Source organism: Trachemys scripta, chromosome 20, assembly GCF_013100865.1.
Source record: "Trachemys scripta elegans isolate TJP31775 chromosome 20, CAS_Tse_1.0, whole genome shotgun sequence".
NCBI classification, from domain to species: Eukaryota; Metazoa; Chordata; order Testudines; family Emydidae; genus Trachemys; species Trachemys scripta.
In genome coordinates, this window is record NC_048317.1 from 18,862,940 (window position 1) to 18,883,114 (window position 20,175).

Sequence of the window (20,175 nt, forward strand, 5' to 3'; positions counted from 1 at the left end):
ACGTGATGGCATGGACTACAGGATTTTTTGGCTTCAGTTTGGAATAAACACATCTTACATGCATGGCAGAGCTATGAATGTGTTAGCAGTGCAGCCCAAATGAAGCTTTTATCCAACATTACACATTTGAGTGGTCATGTACTTAGCACCTTGAGTCAACTTTCCAGACCTTCGAGGGATAGAAAAGGTCTGTACTGCCTAACCTCGAAGAGCATGAGTCAACCCAGTTGTATGATTTGGGGGATCTAAGTGTGAGCCTTTCCCTGCAACTGTGAAGGCTAGCAATAGGTAGGTAACATTTTTTTTAGATGAAAGCTGAGCTTCTCACACAATAACATGACTCCAGGAGCTTGCTCTTTGAGAAAAACAACAAATATTGTTAGATTTGCAATAAAATTGTAAAAGTTGGCAACCCTGAAAATTATACATTTGAGAAATCTCAAAAAAATCCCCTAAAGGATCTAGGTCTATAGCTGGGGGATCTGCTAGGGCTACTGTATTCCACAGGAAGACCCTTCTAAGTGACATAAACACCAATCTTTACTTTGGCAGGGGGTGAGATATCGGACCTTAAATCTGCTGTCTGTTCAGGACCATGCTATTACCAACTTTGGGAGTTCAAATACCATGATACAGCTCCCTGCCCCCCAAATCACAAGTTTGTCTGTCAAATAATAATTTTTAAAAATCATTGGTGTTGTCTGGTTTTTGTGCTAAGCCGGGCTCCTTGTGTGTGTGTTTCATGATGCAAATTCAACACACTCACAAACTGGGGGCACCTACCCACTTCTGGCTGATGGGAGGGACACACTCCCCAGGACCTTCCTGTCCTTCCCCCAGGAGGCTTCCCCCTGCTCTCCTATCTCCCCTATCCTGTCCCCTGCTTCAACTGCACAGAGCCCAGCTGCAGCAATTGCTGCGGCAAGGGCAGCTGACTGAGCAGGGGTTGGGAATGGAGGGCCAATGCACCTGCCTTCTCTCCACCGCCCCCCCCCCCCCCCCTCCCCCCCCAGCATTGTTCTACCCTCTCCATGCAGCATGGTGGGAGGTTAAATAGGGCTGAAGCTGCTGCCACTCCCTGGGCTAGGGCCCTGCTCTGCACGCAGACAGGAGAAAGCTGAGGCTTCCCAGCTTGCTGAGGCCAGGTGTGAGACCCAATGTATGACAGAGACCCTGACTAGGGGACACTAAAATCGTTCATGCAGGGAGCTAAACTTTGGTGGGATGTGCCCCTCGGTGCCACTCTGTAACCTCAGCCTCAGGACTCTTCACTTCTCATAGACTCATAGACTTTAAGGTCAGAAGGGACCATTATGATCATCTGGTCTGACCCCCTGCATGCTGCAGGCCATAAAACCGTCCCTACCCCTTCCCTGGACTCTGCTGTTGAAGTCCCCAATCCTGTTTTAGGTGACTTCAATCGGCAGAAACCCTCCTGCTAGAGATCCCTGCCCTATGCTGCGGAGGAAGGCGAAAAACCTCCAGAGGCTCAGCCAATCTGCCCTGGAGGAAAATTCCTTCCCGACCCCAAATATGGCGATCAGTAAGACCCCGAGCATATAGGCAAGAGTCTCCAGCCTGACCCCTGTCAGCCATTATACAATTTACCTACCATTTCTTGGTTTTCCTCGACTACTATGTTTTACCATTAAACCATTCCCTCCATAAATTTATCTAACTTAATCTTAAAACCAGACAGGTCCGTCGCCCCCACCGTTTCCCTCGGAAGGCCGTTCCAATATTTCACCCCTCTGACGGTCAGAAACCTTCGTCTAATTTCAAGCCTGAACCTCCCCACGGCCAGTTTATATCCATTCGTTCTCGTATCCACATTAGTACTAAGCTGGAATAATTCTTCTCCCTCCCTCGTATTAATCCCTCTAATATAGTTAAAGATAGCAATCATATCCCCCCTCAGCCTTCGCTTTGTCAGACTAAACAACCCAAGCTCCTCTAGTCTCTTTTCATACGACAGGTTTTCCATTCCTCTGATCATCCTAGTGGCCCTTCTCTGCACCCGTTCCAGTTTGAGTTCATCTTTTTTAAACATGGGAGACCAGAACTGCACACAGTACTCCAAATGAGGTCTCACCAGCGCCTTGTACAACGGAAGCAGGACCTCCTTATCCCTACTAGATATACCTCGCCTAATGCATCCCAAGACAGCATTGGCTTTTTTCACCGCCACGTCGCATTGTCGACTCATAATCATCCTGCGGTCTATTAGGACCCCTAGGTCCTTCTCCTCTTCCGTTACTTCTAACCAATGCGTCCCCATCTTGTAACTAAAATTTTTATTAGTCATCCCCAAATGCATCACCTTACACTTTTTACTATTAAATTTCATCCTATTCCTGATACTCCAATTCACAAGCTCGTTCAAGTCTCCCTGCAGGATATCCCTATCCTCCTCCGAATTTACAACGCCTCCCACCTTCGTATCATCTGCAAACTTTATCAGCCCACTCCTGCAATCGGTTCCGAGGTCAGTTATAAATAGATTAAATAAAATGGGTCCCAAAACCGAACCTTGAGGCACTCCACTAGTAACCTTCCTCCAACCTGACAGTTCACCCTTTAATACGACCCGCTGCATTCTCCCCATTAACCAATTCCTTATCCACCTCTGGATTTTCATATTGATCCCCATGTTTTTCAGTTTAACCAATAATTCCTCATGGGGTACAGTATCAAACGCTTTACTGAAATCCAGGTATATTAGGTCCACCGCATTTCCCTTATCTAATAAATCCGTTACTTTCTCAAAGAAGGAGATCAGATTCGTTTGGCACGATCTGCCCTTCGTAAAACCATGTTGTAATTTATCGCAATTGCCACTAACCTCCAGGTCCTCAACTAGTTTCTCTTTCAGAATTTTCTCTAATACCTTGCACACTACAGATGTTAAACTAACAGGCCTGTAGTTACCTGTAGTTACCTCTGATAGAAAGAGGGTAGTAAAATGAGTGGGCAGGAAATCTGTGAGGAGCAGGCAGCTTTAGTCTTCAGCATCATCATCAGCTGTTGGAAGCTCTGCCCTGTAGGACCCAGCAAACCTGGCGGCGGCATTTCAGGTGCTGACCAATTGAAACTGTCAGCCAAAGCCAGCAGCTCAGGCTGTGGGGAGTTCCCTCTGGTGGTCACAGGCAGAAATGCACCTGCACAAACCAGTCAGTCAGAAATTCTTGAGCTGCTCAAGAGACCACAAGTGGATGTAACAAACTGTGAATGTTGTCAACATTACATGTCCAGCCCCTCAGACACTCTGGGAGATTCCACACTTCAGAGGAAAGAAGCAGGAGTTTCTCTGGCGGGTTCTTTTAAAAACTGTTTGAAGCTGGCCAGAGGCTTGGAATTTTAGAATTTTTCCTATGAAGATGGACTAGCAGGCAGAGAGCAGGCCCACAAGTCAAAGGTGCAAGATACTTGCAGTTTATCCGGTGGCTCTGCTATTAATTACAGTGGTAGCACTGGCTCCTCCATGGAGCTGAGCTGTATATTAAAGCAGCAGTGGTATGAGAATTAAGTTCCCATCCTCTCCCTCACTCTAAACATTTTCAGACTTTCTCCTTCCAGGCTGAAATTTTATGTCTTTGGCTGCTGCCTGAAGGTGAATTGTTGATATATATATATATATATATATATATATATATATATTTATTTTTTTTTAAAGTTTGAGCAAAATCTGTTTAGCCATTTTTGGGCAAGTGGAGAGTGAGTCACCTACTGGGCATACATGTCTGCATCTACTCGAAGAAGAAGAAATGGTTATTTTACTGTAAATGTGGTTCTTAGAGATGTAATGCCAACATGTATTCCACGTCCTACCCCACATCCCCTCTGCAGTAGCGTCTTCCCCTAGACCAGCGGTTCTCAAACTGTGGGTCAGGACCCCAAAGTGGGTGGTGACCCCGTTTTAATGGGGCCACCGGGGCTGGCTTAAACTTGCTGGGCCAAGTCCAAAGCTGAAGCTCAACGGCTTCAGCCCTGAGCAGCAGGGTTCAGGTTACAGGCCCCCTGCCTGGGGCTTCACCCCTTGGGTTTCGACTTTGCTCCTTCCCCGGCCTGGGGTGGTGGGCTCGGGCTGTGGTTTTGCACCCCACCCCACCCCCTGGGGCAGCAGGGCTTCGGTGAGCTTGGGTGTACTTAGCACCTTGAGTCTAACTTTCCAGACCTTGGAGGGATAGAAAAGGTCTGTAGTGCCTAACCTCAAAGATCATGAGTCAGATCCCAAAAATCATGGGGTTGGGTTAAGTGTGAGCCTTTCCCTGCAAATGTGAAGGCTAGCAACAGTTTTTAAAATGAAAGCTGAGCTTTCAAACCTAGCTGATAAACCTAGGGTGCCCTTTCTTGGAGGAGACATGTATTTGCAGTGGCTCAGGTATGAACACTAACCTCTGGCCTAGAAATAGCCCTCAGGAGCAGGGCACATCTTGAACCTACAAGGTGTTGGGATAATCTATTCTGACCACCTGTGTAGCACAGGCAAGAGACCTGCCCCCAAATAATTCCTAGAGCAGATCTTTCCCCTGCCCTCCCACCTCACTAAAGAAACAGTATTACAGTGAAACCTTTCTGAACCTCTTGAGAAGAACAATGAACCCTCCATTGGAGGCAATCAGTTGTAAGAGCCATAGGTCATTGGAAACAGCTTCTTGAGAGAGAAAATACATCACAAGGAGACATTCGTAAGTCCTTTGGAAGACTCTTAATGAAAAGTGCATAAAAATACAACTTCCACTACCACAAACACATTCAAGCCATTTACAGCCCTCTCTGAAACAGAAGAAACCAACATAAGAATACACCCAGCATTTAAAAAGAGCTAGTGCCACTGTTAATTTCTTCCATCACATTTCTGAGCGTGGAGTCACTTTAGGATGCAAACCTGTTCTCATTCCTGAGAGCAGTTTTAGTCATATCATACCCACACACACACTTCCTACGGGAGGCAGGGGATAGGACTGGCAACCAATAGGTAGGACAGAGCAAAAAGATGGGAGGCAAGATCCTGGGCACACCTCAGCAAACTCACAGTCCTAAGGGATTAGTTCCCTAAGAGTGAATGCTATGTGGAGAGATGCTAAGAGCATGTTGAAGGGCAAAGTTCAAACCTCCAAATCCTAGAATGAGCCTGGTGTCTAGTTCAGAGCCAATGTTCGGTGGTGGTGGGGGGCCTTCAGAGGAGCAAAAAACCAAAGTAGTGGGAGAGAATAAAATCTGCCGGGGTAAGTGCAGATGTGAACGAGGCAGAGGTTCTCAAATGTGCTTAAGGGATTTAGGGCCTCAAGTCCCATTAAAGGTCAAGGACAGTCAATGGGGCTTGTGCTCCAACATCCATTTGGCACTTCTGAAAATCTTCCTGAGCTCAGTAGGCTAGAAGAGCATCCAAAAGAAGTGGAAATCTTACTCAAACACCAGAATTAGACTGGGACAAAACTGTCTATGTTGCTTTCATCCTAGTGTAACAAGGCCAGATTTTTGAAGGTATTTAGGCATCTAATGATGCGGATAGGTGCCTAGCAGGATCCCAGGTACCCAACTCTCATTGATTTCAGTAGATTTCAAACTTGATTTCAGTGGGAGTTGGGCACCCTGGCCTTTTAGAAAATCCTACTAGGCACCGGTCTACATCTTTAGGTGCATAAATACCTTTGAAAATTTGCCTCTTAAGTTCTTTATAAACAGCAGTGGAATTTTGTTGGCGTTTTAGAGACAGTCCACTATGTCAGTGTGGGCAGCCACAAACCATAATATGTGGAGGACTGCAAAATGACTCAATTCTCTGGAGGTCTTCGTGCCTCGAACATCGCTAATAAGAACGCTATGGCTTGGCTTGATCGGATTGCATACACCTAAAAATAAATATTGTAAACAGAATTTATCTTCCCAACACCTCAGAGGTGAGGCGGTATTCCTACCGGGGATGTTTTTAAATCTACAGGATACCAGTGTATTAAAAGAATAAGCCAAGAAGCTTTCTGAACCATTAATGTTGATTTTTAACAAGTCTTGGAACATTAGGGAAGTTCCAGAGGTCTGGAACAATGCTACTATTGTACCAGTTTTTTAAAAGCGTAAACAGGATGGTCCAGGAACTATAGGTGGATTATCCTGACATTGATTCCTAGCAAAATAATGGAAAGGCTGATACAGAGTTAAAGATGGTAGCATAATTAGTGCCAGTCGTCATGGTTTTATGGAAAATAGGTTCTGTCAAACAAACTGTATATTCTTCGAGAGAGATGTCCCTGTGGGTGCTCCACTCTAGGTGTTGGTGCGTCCCTGCGCCTTCACTTGGAGACTTTTTGTAGCAGTATTCGTACTGGCCACACATGCGCAGAGGCTGCCCCCCGCAGTGAGTCTAGGATAATAGTGCGCATGCATGGCCAATCTCCTCAGTTCCTTCTCTACCGTCCCCGGCCTGAGACGGAGCTCAGCAGACTCGTTAGGAAATCCCTCACTTTGTTACTATTACCTGTTCCAGTAGTTAGTTTGTTGTCAGTTCTTGTTAGTGTAGCTCATTAGTTCTTTTATCTGTTAAAAAAAAAAAAAATTTCTCTCAGCCGCAGCCGCTTCTACCATGCCTGGCTCCACAGGCTTTAAGCGCTGCTCTACCTGTAAGGACGCTATTCCGCTCTCTGATGGCCACTCTCATTGTATAAAATGCCTGGGGGAAACACACATTCCCCAAAAATGTGCCCACTGTACCAAACTCAGTTCCAGGGCACGGAAGGACAGGGAGCTTAAACTGAAACTGCTCCTCCTGCAGAAGTCTATCGGGTCAGTTTCAGACCCAGGAGCCGACTCCAGCTCTACTGCCCGCCACAGCCCCCCTGCTTCAAAAAAACTGAAGAAAGCTACAAAAAAGGGGCAGCCCTCTCCAGCAAAGAAGTTGGTGAAGCACAAAAGTGCCTCAGGCAGGTCAACAGTTTCCCTGCCTGTGTTTCCTCGCCTCAGCACTTTTGAAGAGCCGGGCTCCTCAGGCACCGCACGAAAGCCGCCTCAGGCTGCGGCGGCGGCGCGAAGCTCCGGTGCCGAGGCTTCAGGCTTTCAGTTGCCTGCCTCGTTTATGGCACCGTTCGGCACCGAGACGAACACGGTGCCGACATTTCCAGCCTTGCCTGACCCTGTGCAGGCTGATGTTGTCCCCCCGGCACCTACCACGGCACCGGCAATCGCAGCACAGGCTGACAGGGAGATCAAAGGAAAAACCCCTGCTCAGAGGAATGTTCCCTCAGGGCAACTTCCTCCTCCGCAGCTTTCACCTCATGCAGGAGCCTCACCTTTTCAATTCACTCAGACAGCAGATCTATTGGTCTCACCTATTCTGCAGTCTCCCCTGATAAATGCCTGTTTTTCTCCAATGCTGGACTCAGGATCAGAACAACCTTCCTCCAGTGAGGAGGAAACTGATCCACAGGCAGTTTTTTCTCCTTCTCAAGACTCCCAGACCCAGATCAACAGGGGTTACAAAAAAACTACCTCAGCCTGTCCTCAGTATCCTGCCCCATGGGGAGTGAACCCTTGGATGGCAACACCTATGCCCTACCCACCACCTTGGCAATGTTGGGCACCATGGGCATCGTACTTCCGAGAACACATGCGCTACGGCACTTCGACCAGGCGCAACACTGGTTTAGCACTGCCTCGTGACGGACCTGCCAGTGACATAAGATACCAGGCAGCACCGTCACACTCCCAGGAGCAACTGAGTCCTGCTCCTATTACAGCAGAGTCCGACGTAACGCTTGAGGAAGCCTTACTTCCCCTTCCTCCAACCCCGTCGGATGACTATGCCAAATTCCAAGACCTCTTTAAAAGAGCTGCAGGTGACTTGAAAATTAACTTAGAGGAAGTCACTGAACAACGGCATGAACTAACAGACATTTTGCAGCCCTCTTCTTCCTCTAGAGTGGCATTACCAATCAACATAGCCCTTTTAGAACCCACTAAATCCATCTGGCAGAATCCAGCCACTAGCCTACCTACCTGTAAACAAGCGGACAGGAAGTACTTCATTCCTTCAAAGGGCTCTGAATTCCTTTTTACCCATTCAGCGCCAAACTCATTGGTAGTGGACGCAGCAAACCAGAGGGCCAAACAACAGTATGCCCGCTCCACCCCAGCCAACAAGGACAGTAAACGCCTGGACCTCTTCGGCCGTAAAGTATATGCATCCTCGACGCTACAGTTTCGCATAGCTAATTATACCGCAGTCCTTGCAAAATATGACCACAAAAACTATAATAAATTCATGGATTTTATTGATCACATCCCAGAACAGAAGAAACAACAATTCACAGCTCTGGTTTCCGAGGGACAAACCATATCACGCACCGCTCTCTAAGCGGCTCTCGATGTAGCTAACACTGCAGTAAGGTCGACCGCCACAGCAGTGGTCATGCGACGAGGTTCATGGCTCTCTTCCTCCTTCTTCCCTCGAGAGGTCCAGAGCACCATTGAAGATCTTCCCTTCGATGGGGAAAAACTTTTTGCCTCCACCACAAACGACATGCTGCATTCGATGAAGGACGCAAGAGCAACCCTCTGGTCCCTAGGCCTCCAGCCACCTGCGACCAGAAGACAACAATATAGATATCAACCTTATCACCAACCACGCTACCCCACATTTTCACAACACTCCTATAGACCACAGGAACAACAACAGCAACGCCAAAGACCAAGATTCCAGCGTTGTCGTCCTAATTCTACAGGGGCGCTGCAACCCCCTCCAACTAATAGGCAGATTTGAAGCATTGGTCGAGGGTTTAGAAAACAGCGTTCCCACTTCAGCCGGCACACCTATCTTTGGACACCGCCTACGACCATTCTCTCATCAATGGCAGAAAATTACATCCGACAAATGGGTCATAGAGGTAGTTACAATTGGATACGCCATCCCCTTCCTCTCCCTCCCTCCCACCCACCCACCCTCCCCGTCCCTCTTCAGGGACCCATCTCACGAGCAACTACTCTTCCAAGAAGTGCAGCATCTCCTTCAACTGGGAGCAGTAGAAACTGTGCCAGAACGACACAGAGGGAAGGGTTTTTACTCCCATTATTTCTTAACAGAGAAGAAAAATGGGGGATGGCGACCAATCCTCGACCTCAGGCGGCTCAACAAATTTGTCAAAAAGCAAAAGTTCAAGATGGTCACTCTTACCACTATAATCCCAGCGCTGGAGCAGGGCGACTGGTTTTCAGCCCTCGACCTACAGGATGCCTATTTTCATGTGACTATACACCCATCCTACAGACGATTCCTACGCTTTACTCTCGGCTCCACACATTTCCAATACAGGGTTCTCCCTTTCGGACTGTCCACGGCCCCCCGTGTTTTTTCCAAGATCCTAGCCGTAGTTACAGCCTACCTCAGAAAACAAGGGGTCGTAATATTTCCTTACCTAGACGATTGCCTCCTCAAAGCTTCAACGTTCGACGAAGCTCTCCGATCCATACGGCTTACCATCGATTGTTTCCTATCTTTAGGCCTGCAAGTAAACAAAAACAAATCCACATTATACCCCACCCAACATCTGGAGTTCATAGGGGGGGCATACCTCGACTCCCAGACGGGGTTGGCATCTCTCCCACCAGCTCGCTTCAATTCTATAAGTCAACTAGCCACAAGGATTCGCAACAGTCCCCAGGTGACTGTCCGGGACTGCCTACAAATACTAGGTCACATGGCCTCGTGCACCTCCGTCATTCAAAATGCACGTCTATATATGAGGTGCTTCCAAGCGTGGTTGGCCACGGTGTACAGACCGAATGTGCACCCTCTAAACAAGACTCTCTCCATACCTGCCCGAGTCAAAGATTCTCTACAGTGGTGGACAATTCACTTCAACCTCTGCTCTGGAGTCCCCTTTCTTCAGCAGGCTCCATCCCTCATACTGACGACCGATGCATCTCTGACAGGATGGGGTGCACACATGTCTCACCACACAGCCCAGGGGCTTTGATCTTCAACCGAGACCACTCTCCATATAAATGTCCTAGAACTTCGAGCCATTCGCAATGAGTGCCGTCAATTCCTACCACTGATCAAGAACCAACACGTACGCATAATGACAGACAATATTGCATGCATGTTCTACGTGAACAGGCAGGGGGGAGCTCGATCCCAGTCCCTGTGCACAGAGGCTATGAAACTCTGGAACTGGTGCATTGCGAACAACATCCGGGTATCAGCGGCCTACCTTCCTGGAGTGATGAATACCACAGCGGACAAACTAAGCAGACGTTTCCCATGGGATCACGAATGGGAATTAAACGAGCACATCATTCGCGACATATTCCGCATTTGGGGCTACCCAGTAATAGACCTCTTTGCAACTGCAAAAAACAAGAAATGTCCCAATTTTTGCTCCAGAGCAGGGCTAGGCAAACATTCCCTGGGAGACGCATTCATGATCCCATGGCACCAAAACTTACTGTATGCATTTCCCCCGATACCGGTTCTGAACAGGGTCCTGATAAAAATACGAACAGATGGAGCCAAAGTGATCCTAATTGCCCCATCATGGCCCAGACAGCCCTGGTTTCCGTTTCTCACCAAAATGTCCATTCGACCACCAATCCCCTTGCCTCTCATTCCGAACCTCCTATCACAACAACACGGCCGTTTTCTCCACCCCAACTTATCCATGCTCCACCTCAAAGCATGGTTCCTACATGGTTCTCCCAAAATGAACTAGATTGTTCTGAACAAGTTCAAAGAGTGCTCCTGCATAGCAGAACACAATCTACTCGCACCACCTATCTATGTAAGTGGAAACGATTCACACACTGGCGTTCAACTAAACAACTTAGTCCCACGTCAGCACCTCTTCCGCTCATACTTGACTACCTATTGGACCTTAAGCAATCCGGCCTTTCTTCCAGTTCCATCAGGGTCCATTTAGCTGCTATTACAACTTTTCATGACAAAATTGAGGGTACTTCCGTATTTGCTCATCCTATCACCAAGCGCTTCCTCAAGGGACTCCAAACCCTATACCCAGACATAAAACCACCCACCACCCCGTGGGACCTTCATCTAGTTCTCTCTTGCCTAACCCAACAACCATTTGAACCCCTAGCCACGTGTTCCCTTTTACACCTTTCGATGAAAACAGCATTTTTAGTGGCAATTACCGCCGCCAGGCGGGCAGGAGAAATAGCAGCTCTTATGGCAGACCCACCATATACGATATTTTTCAAAGACAAGGTTACCCTCAGGTTACACCCCAATTTTCTTCCTAAAGTACACTCCTCGTTCCACATTAATGAGCCGATTCACTTACCAACCTTTTTCCCGAAGCCACATGCGAACTCGTTCGAAGCCTCAATACATACACTAGATGTACGCAGGGCCTTGTCCTTCTATTTGGATAGAACCAAACCTTTTAGAAATTCTTCCAGACTTTTTGTTTCCATCGCGGAGCGTTCCAGAGGTACACCTATTTCTACCCAGAGACTTTCGAACTGGATTTCTCAGTGCATCCGGTTGTGCTATCAGATGAAGAAAGTTACACCTCCAGACGGCATCAGAACACACTCCACTAGATCTATGGCTGCCTCTGTAGCATTCTTACACAAAGTTCCCCTGGCTGATATCTGTAAAGCAGCTACCTGGTCCTCTGAGCACACATTTGTTAAACACTATGCCCTTACTCAAGGCCCTCTATCTGATATACGTTTGGGCAAGGCTGTACTATCAACGGCGTTCCTATCAGATCCGAATTCCCTACCTCCTTAAGATACACGGCTTTTAAGTCACCTAGAGTGGAGCACCCACAGGGACATCTCTCGAAGAAGAAGAGGAGGTTACTCACCCTGTGCAGTAACTGACGTTCTTCGAGATGAGTGTCCCTGTGGGTGCTCCACTACCCACCCTCCTCCCCTCTACTTCGGAGTTGGGGTAGCCTCCGTTGTAGAGAAGGAACTGAGGAGATTGGCCACGCATGCGCACTATTATCCTAGACTCACTGCGGGGGGCAGCCTCTGCGCATGTGTGGCCAGTACGAGTACTGCTACGAAAAGTCTCCGAGTGAAGGCGCAGGGACGCACCAACACTTAGAGTGGAGCACCCACAGGGACACTCATCTTGAAGAACGTCAGTTACTGCACGGTGAGTAACCTCCTCTTTTTAATGAGATTAAAAGTTTGGTTAGTAAAAGTAACTGTTAATATAATAAAAACAACAAGGAGTCCTTGTGGCACCTTAGAGACTAACAAATGTATTTGGGCATAAGCTTTCATGGGGTAGAACCCACTTCATCAGATTCATGGAGTGGAAAATACAGGAGCAGGTATAACAATTCAATTGACAGCAGGATATCAAGGGAGGAAAAATATTTTTTGAAGTTATTTGTCTTGTTAGACTGACTTCACACTTGGTAAGGCAACTCGCATCTTTTCATGTATTTATACCTTCTCCTGTATTTTCCACTCCATGCATCTGATGAAGTGGGTTCTAGCCCACGAAAGCTTATGCCCAAATACATTTGTTAGTCTCTAAGGTACCACAAGGACTCCTCGTTGTTTTTGCTGATACAGACAAACACGGCTACCACTCTGAAACCAGTTAATATAATATACTCCTGTAGACTACTGGAAGGCATTTGACTTAGTCTTGCATGACATGCTGATTAAAAAAGATTAGCACTATACAAAATCCACATAGCCTATATTAAATAGCTTTAAAAGGTAATTGTAAATGTCATTCAATGAGGGTGTTTCTAATGGGGTCCCACAGAGTTTTGTTCTTTATCTTAATGATCTGGAAGAAAATATAAAATCATTGCTGGTAAAGTTTGCAGATGAGATAAAAAATGAGAGTGGTAAATAATGATGGGGACAATTGAACTGGATTGATTGATAAATTGGGCTCATTTGAACAACATCCATTTTAATACAGCCAAATACAAGGTCATACGTCTAGGAAGAAAGAATATAAATCAGCCTTCCAGGATGGGGGACTGTACTCTGGAAAGCAGTGACTCTGAAAAGGACCTAGAGATTATGGTAGATAATCAACTGCACATGAGTTCCCAGTGTGATGCTATAAGGGGTCCCGGGATGTACAAACAGGAATAGCAAGTACCGTAGGGAGGTGGTATTACCTCTGTGTAAGACCTTAGTGAAACCATCACTAGATACTGTCTAGTTCTGATGTCTGTATTTCAAAAAGGAAGTTGTCAATGATGACTGGTCTTCAACAGGGGACCCCCCATCCTCATTGAATGCCTTAACTGCTGGGCTAAAAGTCAGTCACTCTGTTTCTGGTCCAGTGACTAATTATTTATACAAAGTGGAACAGCATCAACCAGCAAGACTAGAAGAGACATACTTCATGCTAATCCCCAGCCCAGTGGCTAGGGCAGCCTGAAGGGAGATGGGAGTTCAAATCCCTGCTCCACGGCAAGCAGAGAGGGATTTGAACCTGGGTCTCCACTCTAAAGTCACGTAGGTGGGCTGAAGGCTATAAGGGGGAGGCAGCACCAACACCTGCGTTTCCGGGATCAGCATTGTTTAGCACAGGGCTCTGAACATGCCTGCCAAAGTGAGGCCCCTAAGGCAAGATAGATGGGCAGAGTTGGCCCTAGGTGTTTTGCCAACCAGAGTGGAAAAACCCAGCCAAATGATGTCACACACTCCGACTCAACGGTGTTGAGTTGGTGCCTCCAGAAATTGGCACCCAGGGCACCTGCCTCTCCAGCTGACCCTGTCGGCATGGGAATGCTGAAATTGAGGCTGCTGCCAGGACTCACGTGTGAGAGAGGTACCTAGGTGTTAGGACTGAGGTGACTGTGTGCATACCCAGTAGCAGAATTTAGGCACCTAAGTGACTTTGCAGGTGGAAATTTAGGCGCCTATAGGGTTAAGTGGCAGCTGAGTGCGGGTTCTGAGGATCTAAATGTTGGATGCAGGCATCTGAAGTGTCTGTTAGGGGCCTGAATTCCTTTGTGGATCTAACCCTTTCTGTTCAAAGTCTCTCCTGTGGGAATTGTGCTGAGGAACTAAAGGGGGGGTGTCCTTTGTCTCCTTTAATCTTCACATTAGCCATGGATAAGCCTACATTTTAGTTACAGGTATTTTTAGTAAAAGTCATGGACAGGTCACTGGCAGTAAACAAAAATTCATGGCCCATGACCTGTCCATGACTTTTACTAAAAATACCCGTGACTAAATCTTGGGGAGGGGGTGCCCCAGGTGCTGTGGGGAGGCAGCTTGGGGGTGCCATGGCCCCAGTCCCTGCAGGTGCTGGGGGGAGGTGGGTGGCACTGCATGGCCCAGGACCCCCACGGTTCCCCAGAAGCCGAACCATCCCTCGGCTCCTAGGCGGAGGTGTGGCCAGGTGGCTCTGCACATTGCCTCCACCCCAAGCACTGGCTTTGCAGCTCCCAGAGACAGCACGCAGAGCCCCTGGCCATGCCTCCACCTAGGAGCCGAGGGATGTCGCCGCTTCTGGGGAGACTTCCTCCCCCCCGAGGTAAGCGCCTCCCAGAGCCCCCACCCCTTCCTGTGCCCCAACCCCCAGCCCTAAGCCGCCCATCCAATGTCCTGTTGCTGCTGGGGGAGGGGGACCCAAGGCTGCCCCCACAGCAACCGGTGCGGCTGGCCCAGGAACTGCCCGAGCCGTTCAGGCAGCCCCCGGGCCAGCCACACCAGCCACTGCAGAAGTCATGGAGGTCCTGGAATGTCGTGGAATCTGTGACCTCTGTGACAAACTCGCAGCCTTAGCCGTGTAGCCTATTGCACAGTGAATTTATCACAGGAATAGAACTTGCAAGAACATATCAGCTGTAATCACTAGGGATGTGATATTATTTGTATCTAACCCAAACAGCTAAAGAAATCCATTATTTTAGGAAAATGAGTGGCTTTAAAGTAAAATATGCCAAATCTGAAGTGCTGTCTGTGAATTTGCCAGCCTCTGAGAAGTCACCAGAAAACATTTGATACAAATATCTGGGAATTAGATCTTAAAGTGCCTAGAAGAGCTCCATGATTTCAATATCAGAGCACTACCTCAGGAAATTAGAAAAGATTTGGAGTGCTGGCGGAAGTATGCAATTTCTTGTTTAGGGATACTAGCCACACTCAAAATGAGTATTTTTCAAAGGACGTTCTTCTTGTTTCAAAATCTTTCTATAACCATCCCAGATAAAACTCTAGCAAGAATACACAGAGTGGTGTTAGAATGTAGATGGAATGAGGGTGTTCCTAGATTCCAAGGCCAGCAGGGATCATTTTGATCATCTACTGTGATCATCCTGTGTACACAGGCCAGAGAACTGCCCCAGCTTTTACAAAAACAGCCAATCTTGATTTAAAAATGGTCAGTGATGCAGAATCCACCATGACACTGGGTAAATTGTTCCAATGGTTAATTACTCTCACTGTTAAAAATGTACACCTTATTTCAAGACTGAACTTCTCTTGCTTCAACGTCCAGCCATTGGATGTTGTTATACATTTCTCTGCTAAATATGTGGGGCTGATCTGACTCCCACTGAATTAAACCAAACTCTTCAGAGTTAATAGATAATTTTTCTTTCTTTAAAACAAACTAAACGCATAAAGTTATGTTTATGTGACTTGAATGTTGCACAATTGCAACCACAAAGTCCAGAAATGGAAAAGTTGTTCCAGTAGCAACATGTTACCAGATGCATTGCACAGGTGGAGTATATTTTAATTCTGCTTTGTTTGTTTAAGAGGTAGTTTAGACTCCCATCTTCAAAGACAGCTGCTAATTTTAGAGTATCCAGTTTTTGGCTACCTGGTTGAAATCAATGGGAGCTGTAGACGTTCTTCATCTCTGAAAATCAAATACTAGGGCCCAGATCCTCAATAGTGCTTAGAGGTCTATCTGCCTCTGCTGATACCTAAGCACATCATTGAGGTGCCACTGGCATTTTGAAAGCCGTGACTCAGCTGGTGCCTAAGTGCCCTGAGTGCCTAAGTTTCCACTGGTCAGGATTTGCAAAACCGCCGAAGTACTAACTCTGCCCCACAGCTACTGAGCTGCTCCGAGCCCTTACTGAAACCCCATAGCCCCCGAAGCAGGATTCTCAAACTAGGCAGGGAAATGCCTGGCTTGCTAGTGGGGCCTAATCCAGTCAGCATTCTCTGAGCAGGCCTAAGTCCTGATACCTGTCAGACCCCTCAGCAGGAGGGCTAGAGACAGGCCACTAATAGGCAGCAGAGAGCCTGCAGAAGAGAGCACCAGGGCCAACGGAAAATGTAGGGCAAGCATTAGAAAGGTATCAAGCATGAGCAAGAAACAGAGAGAGAGAAATGGTTACAGATGCTAGGACATGGGCTTCCTAAGCAGCTAAACTGGCTTAGAGCCCTGATCCTCAAAGGTATTTAGACACCTAACTCCTATGGGAATTAGGTGCCTAAATACCTTTGAGAATCTGGGCCTAGGTCCCTAACTGCAGGAGAGCATTCATGGCTGAGGATCCTCAATGGAGGGAGATGCCAGGTCGAACCAGGTCAGCCACTTAGGCATCTATACCCCTTTCTTCTCTCTACCCCTCTCCTCAGCCTTTTGCTCGTGGCTGGCTTAGACGGCTCCCTGCTCAGCTACGTGGCTTCTGAGAACCCCTTCCTTAGACACCTACCTTATGGGGGGGTCTGGGCACCTAGCATGGGCTGAAATGCAACAGGGCAGCAGAGCACCTAGGGGTTACGCACAGGGCCACCCAGAGGATTCAGGGGGCCTGGGGCAAAGCGGGGGAGCTGCGGCGATTGTACTCACCTGGCGGCGCTCCAGGTCTTCGGCGGCATTTCGGCGGTGGGGGGCCCATCAGTCGGTCCGCGTCTTCGGCAGCACTGAAGGACCCGCCGCTGAAATGCCGCCGAAGACACAGGCTGCCGCCGGGCCAGGGCTTGCGGGGCCCCTGTGGGGCCTGGGGCGAATTGCCCCACTTGCTCCGCTCCCCGCCCCTCCCTCCCCCCCGGGCGGCCCTGGTTACGCATTGCAACCCTGACCAGAGCAATGCTGATCTATCGCTAGGGATCTGGGCCTATGTGTCTAACGCTGGGCATCCAAAAAGGGAAGCCCCTCACTCAGTGCCCACTTCGAAAAATGTTGGCTTCAGAACGCTGCTGTTTATTTTTATAAATATTAATTGAAAACGAAGCAGTTTGCCCTGAAGCCAAGTTAATGGTGCTGTTGCAGTCCTAACTTCTACATTTCTTGCCTGATTAAACTGTTTTTTTAACTTTGGGACCTTGTCATTGCATCAGTTATTCTGCACTCTAGGTTTGCTGTGGGAATACATGGGCAGCAGATCGTTTGCTGATGATGCAAAGTTATTTTCATCAGTAAAACTGACAGAGGACTGTGAGGTTCCCCAGAAGGCTTTATGCCCTCTGTGAGACTGGACAGCACAATGGATGGTGAAACTCACCGTGGGCAAGTGGGCACATTATCTAAATTAGATATGACTTCTCTGATGCTGCACACCTGCAGGACTCTTGGAGGCAGCGACAGTTCTGGGCACTCTCTGGTGTATTGAACAGCACAAGATTTCCAACCTTTTTGCTCCTATTACTACAGGAGGAAAGCAAAGATTTTGTTCCCAGTTCCAGAAGAAAACAATATGGCTCTTCTGAGCAGCTGTCCCAGGCTGAGACTTCAGAGAAAAGGCCAACCTCCCAGATGGAGCTGCAGCAGCGCCCTGGAACCAATCCCCATGCACAGCTGGGCTGCAAGACAGAGGACCAGGTCGGTCAATCTAAGTGCTATTCTAAAGAGAACTAAACTGGTCAAGGGTGAGCCATAAGGCTCTTGCTTCAGAGATTTGCAAGCTCGCTGACTTTCACCCTACAGCCAGGTCAGCCCTGGGGCCACTGCTGCTGCAGAGTTGGGGGTCCATTCCTGCCCATGTGCTTGGGGTATGCAGATCCTTCCTACCTCTTTTCACATCGGGGACAGGGTCACAGGGGTATAGGTAAGTGGGTGGAGGGTCAGGTGGCTATTTTTGCTCCCTGTGTGATTAAGGTTGAAGAACAGTGCTGGAGCTGCTCAGAACTCTTTTTGTTCAGTGTTTGTTGAGAAGCAAACCCAACAGATTGCAAGTCAGTCGGGGTGACATCCTGTTTTGCCTCACTCTGAACTTTCCTTTGGGTACAGGCTTGTGTGCAGGGTCTCTTCCCATTGATTTTCGTTTGTCAGTGTTTGGAGCAGTGGGTGGTGAGGAAATCCTCTCTCACAAGCACCACTTCCTTCCCCACACAGAGAACTCAGAGGGGATTTGCATGAACCTACACTGCACTTTAACACCCATGGCTGGCCCATAGCAGCTGACTTGGCTTCACAGGGCTTGAACTGCAGGCCTATAAAATTGCAGTTGCAGACATTCAGGCTTGGGCTGGATCCTGAGCTTTGGGACCCTCTCCCTCATGGGGTCCCAAAGCCTGGAAGTCAGCCTGAGCCCAAATGCCTATGTAATGATTCAACAGCCCTGTTGCCTGAGCCCGCAAGCCTGGGTCAGCTGACATGGGCCTGAGCACGTGCATGGCCAAGCCTGAGAAACACTGCCTGGGAACTCGTAAAGAGATGAATTTTTTGACATTTGGCTGCTGTTTCTTCAGAGCCTGTCTGCACTGGCACTTAGAGTGCATTGCATCTGTCCTGAATGTGCTCTTTTCGATGGATGCTGTTAGCAAAGTAAGCACCATGCAACTTAATGTGACTGCTGTGAAAAGCGACTGTCAAATGGCATCATGGGGCTCCCTATGCATTGTGTCTCCATGACTCGAGATCAGATCTGTCTAATCTGGAAATAAGAAGACATGTTTTATAACTGTTAATGCCACCAACTCCCCTTTGGGTCTGAGAGTCAAGCTGAGTTCTTTCCATTCCCTGCCTCATCACCAAAGGTAGTTGTTCTGCAGCCAAGGTATTCCCAGAGGGACACCTTAAGGCTAATGACATTGCACGGGTGTCATTAGGATCATGATCTGCCGAAAATGGGGCTCCACAGATTTAGCTGAGGGCTTATTTTGGCCCTGCAGGGTCACCTATTACTGGTGATGATATACGAGATGAACCCAGTGTGATTCATAGATCGCAGGCTGCCTTCCTGAGGTTAGCAGCTGGATAACCCTGGAAACTAGTGCCCTGGTTATATCCACTGGGAAACAGGCCAGGTCCCTAAGGGAAAAATTCCATAAAACTGAGAAAATAGCAACTACAAAACTGTGCTCCTTCTGTAGCTCAAGGAGGCTGATTTAACAAATACGACCTGTCCCTGGACAAGGCCATGGTATCACTGGGAAGTCTAAGGATGAGATGGGGCATGTCAGAGCTGTTCCAGTATAAATACAGAAAGGGGGTAGGTTCCACTGGCCAGATCTGACCCTGTCTGCTCCCTCTGAGTTGCCCTGTCTGTGCATGAGGCTGTGGCATTTGCTCCCCGCAGGGGAAGGTAGGAGAGAGGTAAAGGGAGAGGGTTTGGGTGGTGGTGGCTGTCCAAGAGAAGTTGTGATGTTTGTTCCTCTGGTGCATACTGCTGTTGGAGAGGAACAGATCTCTGAGCTGCTCAGTATGTGATGCTGTGGGGTTCTCTCTTCTAGGGCATTTCCCGCTCCTCCCGGATGATCTCTAGGATTTGAACTTCTTTCCTTTCGCCAAACGAACACTCCATTTCGTGGAGCAAGAGCCAAGGCTGTTACTAGCTGCATGGGTGTCATTCCTGCCTTGTAAACGCAACGAAGACTTCAGCTAGCCTGGAATCTGTTTTCTAAGCTGCATGGGTGTCATTCCTGCCTTGTAAACGCAACGAAGACTTCAGCTAGCCTGGAATCTGTTTTCTAATGTGATTTGTGTGGGACAGAAGATTAACGAGCACATTTTCCTTCTCTGCCAGGAAGGTGGCTGCAGAGACTTCTCTCAGGGGAACCCACTTCTCATCTCTGGTCTGAGACTGGATTTGTCTCCACAGGAATATAGGTCTGTATCAGTATGGAAACTCCTCTGGGTCCGTGGCCACTGCTTCTATAGTCTGCTATGGTACTTGCAGTACAAAAGAGAACCCTACGTTAACCACTGTAATTTATAAAGAACACTAGAGTTACCCCAATGGCCACAATGCAACTGGCTCTTACAGCTGCTGAGCACATCTGGATTTTCAAAAGGAACCAAGTCCTTCCAAGTCTGAAAGTTTT

At 48.0% G+C, this 20,175-nt stretch overlaps 1 protein-coding gene across 3 annotated transcripts in view; it reads left to right on the forward strand.

Moving 5' to 3' along the window:
- LUZP1 (leucine zipper protein 1) overlaps window positions 1–19,749 on the forward strand; it is a 43,930-nt gene extending 24,181 nt beyond the window's left edge. For 2 of the 3 annotated variants that reach the window (XM_034753887.1, XM_034753888.1), the window contains exons 3-4: window positions 17,564–17,731; window positions 19,585–19,749. In XM_034753887.1, coding sequence (XP_034609778.1) covers window positions 17,564–17,731; window positions 19,585–19,623 — 207 coding nt within the window. In that variant the 3' untranslated portion in view covers window positions 19,624–19,749. Of the gene's footprint in view, window positions 1–552; window positions 692–17,563; window positions 17,732–19,584 lie in introns of those variants that run through there. The other variant, XM_034753889.1, reaches the window with a different exon arrangement.
- The last annotated feature ends 426 nt before the right edge of the window (window positions 19,750–20,175 follow it).